The sequence below is a fragment of the Penaeus monodon genome, chromosome 38 (assembly GCF_015228065.2).
Source record: "Penaeus monodon isolate SGIC_2016 chromosome 38, NSTDA_Pmon_1, whole genome shotgun sequence".
Taxonomy (NCBI): Eukaryota; Metazoa; Arthropoda; class Malacostraca; order Decapoda; family Penaeidae; genus Penaeus; species Penaeus monodon.
Window position 1 is genome coordinate 2,362,952 of NC_051423.1, and position 8,495 is coordinate 2,371,446.

The 8,495-nt window shown below is 49.2% G+C and overlaps 1 protein-coding gene across 1 annotated transcript in view; it reads left to right on the forward strand.

Annotated features, from left to right (window-relative positions):
* LOC119597136 overlaps positions 1 to 7,871 on the forward strand; it is a 25,499-nt gene extending 17,628 nt beyond the window's left edge. The window contains exons 5-7 of the mRNA XM_037946641.1: positions 2,464 to 2,577; positions 2,842 to 2,966; positions 7,671 to 7,871. Of these exons, the coding sequence (XP_037802569.1) occupies positions 2,464 to 2,577; positions 2,842 to 2,966; positions 7,671 to 7,871 (440 nt within the window). The remainder of the gene's footprint in view (positions 1 to 2,463; positions 2,578 to 2,841; positions 2,967 to 7,670) is intronic.
* The last annotated feature ends 624 nt before the right edge of the window (positions 7,872 to 8,495 follow it).

Consider the following 8,495-nt stretch of genomic DNA (forward strand, 5'->3'; position numbering starts at 1 on the left):
TGGTGTTGTGTGTGTGTTGTGTGTGTGTGCGTTTTTGTAATATACATATTTAAATAATGTGGAAGTCCTTTAATTTTATGAATGGTTTAAAAAAAAGCACACATCTAATTTTTTTATCCTTATCAATAATATGTGTTTTTGTTAGTTAATATCTCTCTCATCCCTCATAATTTATCAGCATCATATCACATATCACATTTATCATCTCACCATCTCATCATCATTGTCATTGTATCATCATTTTTATTGGTGGCTGTTGATGTGCGATTCTGTTGTGTTTCCGCCTCACCATTACCATCCTCAGCATCCCCATCCCCATGAAACCAGCTTCGGACGGACGGCCAGACCAGGCTTCCGTTCAGTGACCTCCCCCCTCCCCCCGGCCCTAACTCGAAACCGGGTCGCCGGGGGGTTAATAATACCCCACCCCTACCCAAAAACAAAAAATTGATATGATGATAATGATTATAATGATAATAATAATAATAATAATAATAATAATAATAATAATAATAATAATGATAGTAATAATAATAATAATAATAATAATAATAATGTGATGATGATGATGATAAGCAAAACAAATAAAAGATAGAGTTCTGTCCTAAAAACCTCCCTAACCAGAAACCAAAGACGTCAACAACAATACCAACTGTAGGTCAAACAGTTACAGTAATGACAGTAACAGTAATCGTTTCTGTTAACTGTAGTAGAAGCAGTATTAGAAATATTAGCAATGTAATAGTCATTCTAATAGTAGTAATAGTAGTCGTAGTACTAGTAGTAATAGTGGAGATAATAGTAACAACAGAAGCAGTAGCATGACAGATAACAACCACGTGTTCATTTTTCGCCGTCCCAAGCAAAACGGATCGACGCGGACGTCAGCCAATGCGTTTTAAAGTGCGTTTGTGCGGCTTCCACGAGGCGAGCGGGGGGGGGGGGCTGTTCTTGTAAGGCTTTGGCAGCCTGACGCAGGTGCCTCGGGCGCCCTTGTGCTCGCATACCCACGCCTGGGGTGTAGCTCGCATGCCCTTTGGACGGATTGAGAAACCATACAACGCATACTATTTACAGCTGCTGTATGGGGCGAGGTCGGGCGGTCGAGCAGGCGGGCGTCCGGCCGGCGCTCCGTCGCTCTCTTCGCGGGATTTCCGCGTTTTAATCTTATTTTTGTGAGTAAAGAGTTTGTGTTTGGTTAGCTTTTGCTTGTACTTGTCATGGGCCTCCTGGCGATCAGGCGTTTCCTCTTTTTCATATGAGGCATAATATTAAAATATTATAAATAATATTAGTCAGACCTACTCAATAAAAGAAGGGAAAATAATCCATGGTTCAAATCGGACACCATTTTCATCTCTTTTTCTTTACATGGTATTAGGCAAGAGTATAATTTTCTCAAAGGAAGCCGGCAAGATTGTAATACGTTTAGAAAGCAGGAAAAACATTTTAGTGTATATAGGCTGACGAGACCTTAGTTACCTTATATATACGTATACATACATAATATATACATACATATATATATATATATATATATATATATAATATATATATAGTGTGTGTGTGTGTGTGTGTGTGTGTGTGTGTGTGTGTGTGTGTGTGTGTGTGTCTGTATGTCTCTCTCTCTCTCTCTCTCTCTCTCTCTCTCTCTCTCTCTCTCTCTCTCTCTCTCTCTCTCTCTCTCTCTCTCCCTCTCTCTCTCTCTCTCTCTTCTCTCTTTCTACACACACACACACACACACACACACACACACACACACACACACACACACAACACACACACACACACACACACACACACACACACACACACACACACACACACACACACACACACACACACACACACACACACAAATATAATATATATATATATATATATATATATATATATATATATATATATATATATATACATATACATATACATATACATATACATATACACATGCATATACATATACACATGCATATACATATACACATGCATATACATATACACATGCATACATACATACATACATACATACATACATACATACATACATACATACATACATACACACACACACACACACACACACACACACACACACACACACACACACACACACACACACACACACACACACACCACACACACACACACACACACACACACACAACACACACACACACACACACACACACACACACATCTTCATTATTGCATCATTGTAATTGTTATTGGTATTATTGATATCATTAATGATAGCAATAACAATAAAGATAGTGATGATAATGTCATTATTATTATTATTGTTTATTATTATTATTATTATTATTATTATTATTATTATTATTGTTGTTGTTGTTGTTGTTGTTATTATTATCATTATTATTATCATTCTTCTTATTATTGCTGTCTTTGTTATAGTTGTTTTGTCGTGTTGTCATCCGGGTCCTGCCTTTGTCCCACAGTGCAGTTCCCTGTGGTCCACGTCTCGGAGGTCGTCCCTGACAACCAGCGCGTGACCGGCCAGTCGTTCCTGTCCCAGCACGACTCCCCGGGCGCCGAGTGGGTCCTGCAGAGAGGTGCGTCGCAGGGGAGAGGGCAAGGGACGGGCAGGCACGGGCAGGGAGGGCAAGGGACGGGCAGGGAGGGCAAGGGACGGGCAGGAACGGGCAAGGGAAGGGCAGGCACGGGCAGGGAGGGCAAGGGGTGGCCACGCAGGGCAGAGGGGGCAGAGGGACGGTCACAGACGAGAAGGGACGAGCAGAGATGCATACATGTGTATAAAATGCCCTTTTCTTTTTCTTTGCTTGACTTAACGTGTCCTGCGCCTCCTCTTTTCGCAGGCGTGTTCGAGGAGCTGGTGACGTGGGTGCCCGAGCTGCTGGTCACGTGCCCTTCCGACCCGTCGCTGTGGGCGCGATGCTACATCCTCCTCGGGTTCAAGACGCTCGAGGGAGAACTCGACCCGGTAAGGCCTACGGACGGAGGGAGGGAGGGAGAGAGGGAGGGAGAGAGGGGAGGGAGAGGGAGGGAGAGAGGGAGAGGGAGGGAGAGGGAGGGAGGGAGGGAGAGGCCCACACACAAAAAAAAACCACCCCCCCCCCCCCCCCCCCACACCACACCAAAAAAAAACAAACAAACACACGCACACCCCACACACACACACACAACACACACAAACACACACCACACACAAAAAAAAAAAAAAAAAAAAAAAAAAAAAAAAAAAAAAAAAAAAAAAAAAAAAAAAAAAAAAAAAAAAAAAAAAACAAACAAAAAAAAAAAAAAAAGAAATCAGAAGAGGAAGAAAAAGGAAGAAAAAAAAAGAAGGATGTAAGAATTAAAGAAAAAAAAAAAAAAAAAAGGGGGGGGGAAAAAAAAAAAAAAGGGAAGGGCGGGAAGGGGGAAAGGAGGGGAGGGAGGGGAAAAAAGCGGGAGGCCAGGGAAGACGAAGGGGAGGAGGGGGAAAAGAGGGGGGGAAAGGGGAGGAGGGGAAAGGGAGGGGGAGGGGAGGAGGGGAAAAGGGAGGGGGAGGGGGGGGAAGGGAGGGGGGAAAGGGGGAAGGGAAGGGAGGAGGGAGGGAGGGAAGGGGGAGAGGGAGGGGGAGAGGGGCCCCAAAGCGAGAAGGGACGAGAGGAGAAAAGGGGGATAAAAGGGAAAGGGGGAAGGGCGTTGGGAGGGGGAGGGGGCCAAAGGGGGACGGGAGCGGGGGGGAGGAAAAGGGAGCGGAGGAGAAGAGGAAAGGAGGAGGAGGGGGGGGGGGAGGGAGGGGTGAGGGAGGGGAGGGAGGGGTGAGGGAGGAAGGAGGGGAGGGAAAAAAGGGGAGGGGAGAGAAGAGAGGAGGGAGGGGAAGAGGGAGAGAGGGAGGGAGGGAGGAGGGAGGGAGGGAGGAGAGAGGGAGGGAAAAAGGAGGGAGGGAGGGAGAAGAGGAGGAGGGAGGGAGAGAGAGAGGGAGGGAAAAAAGGGAGAGAGGGGGGAGGGCGGGGGGGAGGGGGGGAAAGGGGGAAAAGGAGGGAGAGAGGGGGAGAGGAGGGGGGAGGGAGAGAAGAGAGAGGAGAGAGAGAGAGAGAGAGAGGAGGAAAAGAGAGAGAGGGAGAGGAGAGAGAGAGAAAGGGGAAAAGAAGGGAGAGGGGGAGAGAGAGAAAAAGAGGGGAGAGAGGGAGAGAAAAAGGAGGGAGAGGGAGAGAGAGAGAAAAAGAGGGGGGAAAGAGAGGGAAAAAGGGGGGAGAGAAAAGAAAGGAGGGAGAAGGGGGAAAAAGGGAGAGAGAGGAAAGAGAGGGGGGGAGGGGAGGAGGGGAAAAGGGGGGGGGAGAGGGAGAGAGAGAGAGAGAAAAAGAGGGGGAGAGAGAAAAGAGAGGGGAGAGAGGAGAAAGAGGAGAGGGAGGGAAAGAGGGGAAAAGAGGGAGAGGGAAAAAGGGAGAAAGAGGGGAAAAGAGAGAGAGAGAAGAGGGGGAGAGGGAGAGAGAGGAGAGAAAGAGAGGGAGGGGGGGGAGGGGGAGAGAAAAGAAAGGAGAGGGAAGAGGGAGGGGAGAGAGAAGAGAGATAAGAGGGAGGGGGAGAGGGAAGAGAGAGAAAGAGGGGAGGGAGGGGAGAGAGAAAAGAAAGAGAGGGAGAGGGAGAAGAAAAGAGAGGGAGAGAGAGAAGAAAAAAAGGGGAGGGGGGGGGAAAGAGAAAGGGGAAAGGAGGGAGGGAGAGAGGAGAGAAAGAGAGGGAGAGGGGAGGGAGAGAGAGAAAGAAAAAGGAGGGGGGAGAGAGAAAGGGGGGAAAGGGGGAGAGGGAAGAGAGAGGAGAGAAAAGAGAAGAGAGAAGAGGGGAGGGGAGAGAAAGAGAAAAAAGGGAGAGGGACAGAGAGAAAAAAAGGGAGAGGGAGAGAGAGAGAGAAAGAGAGGGAGAGGGAGAAGAGAGAGAAAGAGGGGAGGGAGAGGGGGGGGAGAAGAAGAGAGGGGAGGGGAGAGAGAGAAAGAGAGGGAAAAAGGGGGGAGGGGGAGAGAGGGAAAGAGAGGGAGAGGGGGAGAGAGAGAGAAAGAGGGGGAGAAGGAAAAAGAGAAAAGAGAGGGAGAGGGAAGGAGGAGGAGAAAGAGAGGGAGAGGGAGGAGAGAGAGAAAGAAAGAGGGGAGGGGAGAGAGAGAGAGAAAGAGAGGGAGAGAGAGGAGAGAGGGGGAGAGGGAGAGGAGAGAAAAAGAGAGGGAGAGGGGAGAGAGAAAAAAGAGAGGGAAGGAGAGGGAAAAAAGGGGAAAGGGGGCAGAGGAGAGAAAGAGAGGGAGAGGGAGAGAGAGAGAGAAAGGAGGGAGAGGGAGAGAGAAGAGAGAAAAGGAGAGAGAGGGAGAGAGAGAGGAGAGAAAGAGAGGGGAGGGAGAGAGAAAAAGGGGGGGAGGGGAGAGAAGAGGGAGGGGGAGAGAGAGAGAGAAAAAGGAGGGAGGGGGAGAGAAAAGGGAGAAAAGAGGGAGGGGGAGAGAGAGAGAAAAGAGGGGAGAGGGAGAGAGAGAGAAGGAGGGGGAGAGAGAGAGAGGAGAGGGGGAAGAGAGCGAGAGAGAGAAAGAGAGGGAGAGAAAGAGAGGGGGAGAGAGAGAGAAAAGGGGGAGAGAGAAAGAGAGGGAGAGGGGGAAAAGGAGAGGGAGGAGAAGAAAAGGGAGGAGAAAAAGAGAGGGAGGAGAAAAAAAAGGGGGGGAGGAGAGGAGAGAGAGGGAAAAAGGGAGAGAGAGAGAGGGGAGGGGAGAGAGGAAGAGAGGAGAGAGAGAGAAAAAGGGGAGGGAGAGAGAGAAGGGGGAGAGAGAGAGAGAGAGGGAGGAGAAAGGAGAGGGAGAGAAAGAGAGGGGGGGGGAGAGAGAGAGGGGGGGGGGATGGAGAGAGAAAAAAGGGGGAAGAAAGAAGAGGGGGGGGGGGAGGGGGGAGAGGAAGAGAGGGAGGAGAAAGAGAAGAGAAGAGAAAGAGAGGGAGAGAGAAGAGAGAGAAGAGACGAGGGAGAAGAGAGGGGGGAAAGGGGGAAAGGAGGGAGGAGGGAGGGGAGAAAGAGAGGGGGGAGGGGGGGAAGAGAGGGGGAGAGAGGGGGAGGGAGAAAGAGAGAGAGAGGATAGAGAGAGAGAGAGAGAGAGAAGAAAAAGAGGGGGAAGAGGAGAAGAGAGAAAGAGAGAGAAAAAGAGGGGGAGGGAAGAGAGAGGGGAAAAGGAGGGGGGAAGGGAGAGAAGAGGGACGGGGGGAGGAGAGGAGAAAGAAAGGGAGGAGAGAGAGAGAAAAAGGAGAGGGGGGGGGGGAAAGAGAGAGAGAGAGAGAGAGAGAGAGAGAGAGGAGAAGAGCGAGAAAAGAGAGGAGAAGGAAGAGAGAGAGAGAAAAGAGGAGAAGAGAGGAGGAAAGGGGGGAGAGAAAAAGAGAGAGAGAAAAAGAGAGAGGGGGATAAGGAGAGAGAAAGAGAGAGAGGGGGGAGGGAAGAGAGAGAGAGAGAGGGAGAGAGAGAGCGAGGAAGAGAAAGAGAAAGATCGGAAGAGGGGAGAAAAGGGAGAAAAGAAGAAAGAGAAGAGAGAGGAAAAAGGAGAAAAAAGGAGAGAAAGAGGGGAAACGAAGGGGGAGAGAAAAAGGAGAGAAAAAGAAGGGAAAAAGAGAGAGAGAAAGAGGAAGAGAGAAGAGAGAGGAGAAGAGAGAGAAGAGAGAGGAGGGGAGGAGAAAAGAAAAAGGGAAGAAGAGAGAGAGAGAGAAGAGAGAGAGGAGAGAGGTGAGAGAGAAAAGAGAGGAGAAAGGGAATGAGAAGGGAGAGAGAGAGGAGAGAGATGGGGGAGGGGAGAGAGGGGAAAAGGGGAGGAGAGGGGGGAAAAGAGAGAGAGAGAGGGGGGAGGAGAGAAGAAAGATAAAAAAGGAGAGAGAGAAAGGAAGAGAGAGGAGAGAGAGAGAGAGAGAGAGAGAGAGAGAGAGGGAGAGAGGAGAAAGAGAGGGAAGGAGAGAGAGAGAGAGAAGGAAGAGAGGGGGAAAGAGAGAGTGAGGAGAGGGGAGAGAGGAGGGAAGACGAGAGAGAAGGGCGAGAGAGAGAAGGAGACGAGAGAAAAGAGAGAGGGGGGAAAAAAAGGAGAGAGGGGGAGAGGAGAGGGGAGTGAGGGAGGGGGGAAGGAGAGGGAGAAGAAGGGGGGGAAGGGGGAGAGGGGAAAGGAGAGTGAAGGAGAGGATGAGAGGGGAGAGAGAGAGAGAAGAGAGGGAGAGGAAGGAGAAAAGGGGAGAGAGAGAGAGTATAAAAAATATCAAGGAAATGAATTCTTCACAATTACAAGAGATGTTTTTGCCCGGTTTCTTTGGTTTTCGTCGGGTACACGTATTTCTGAAAAAAATACATGATTTCTGACGAAGACAAACGATACCCCAAAAATCCTTTGTATTATGAAAATTCATTTCATTCAACCTTTCTAATCTGTAATTGATACGATTTAAGATAGATAGAGAAGAGAGAGAAGGGGGAGAGAGGAGAGGGGAGAGAGAGAGGAGGGGAGAGAGAGAGGGAGGGGGAATAATTGTTGTAATTGATAACATAGATTTCCTGCTAGTTTTGCATGCAGTCCCTAAATAACCATATTATGAATATGTTAAAGTCAGCTAAGTGCAACCGCGTATAATTAGCGCTCTTCGTCAAAAAAAATCTGCCGCTGGGCGGGGCCCCCCTTTGACCGAAAGATAATGCCCCCCCCCCCCCCAGCGGATGGAGGCGCTGTGGCGCGAGTGGACGGGCGCCCTCTACATCTACGAACGGGCCCACGACCCCGGGGTGAAGGGCTGTCGTTCTTCCGGCGTCGCTCGCGCCCGCACCCGGCCATCTTCTCGTACGTCGTCCTGGTCGAGCTGGACACCGTCACCAGGGACAACTGCCTGCACCTCCTCGACTTCGTCTACCGCATGAAGATGAGGAACATGAGCGGTTACATCTCTGTGTATCAGGAGTGCCTGCCCTACATCAACAACATCAGCGGCTCCAACAACAGCAACATCAACAACAACAACAACAACAACAGTAGCAGCAGGGCAAGCTCGCCGAATCCATCGCCGACCGCGGCTGACAGTGGCCGCGTCGAGTCCCCTTTTTGGGGCCTCAACAGGACGCCCTTTTTAAAGGGGGGGTGCCCGCCAGTATTCCCGTCAGTGACAGGCCCTCGTGTCGAGGGCCTGTCGTCAGATCACTCAGGTTGTCAATCTCGATGAACAGTTTCACTGCAGAGGGAGAAACAGGTCGTTTTAAAAGTGCCCCCTTTTTGTGACCATTTTTTTTGGTGACATGTCCCTGAAAAGGACGAGGGAAAACCCACCCTTTTATGGGGCACATTTTATTTCTTGTGATTTAAGTCTGATTATTCACTTTGTGCTTTCAGGGACAACTACCTTTTGTGTTACTGTTGTCCTGTGCCTTGTGACCGTTGGTGTTGACTGCATGTGTCTCAAAGCGGAATGGTTTGGTAATAAAAAGATTTTTTCGAAATGTAAACACGGAATCAAGTAAAAAAAAAAAAAAGGACCTGTACCCCCAAAA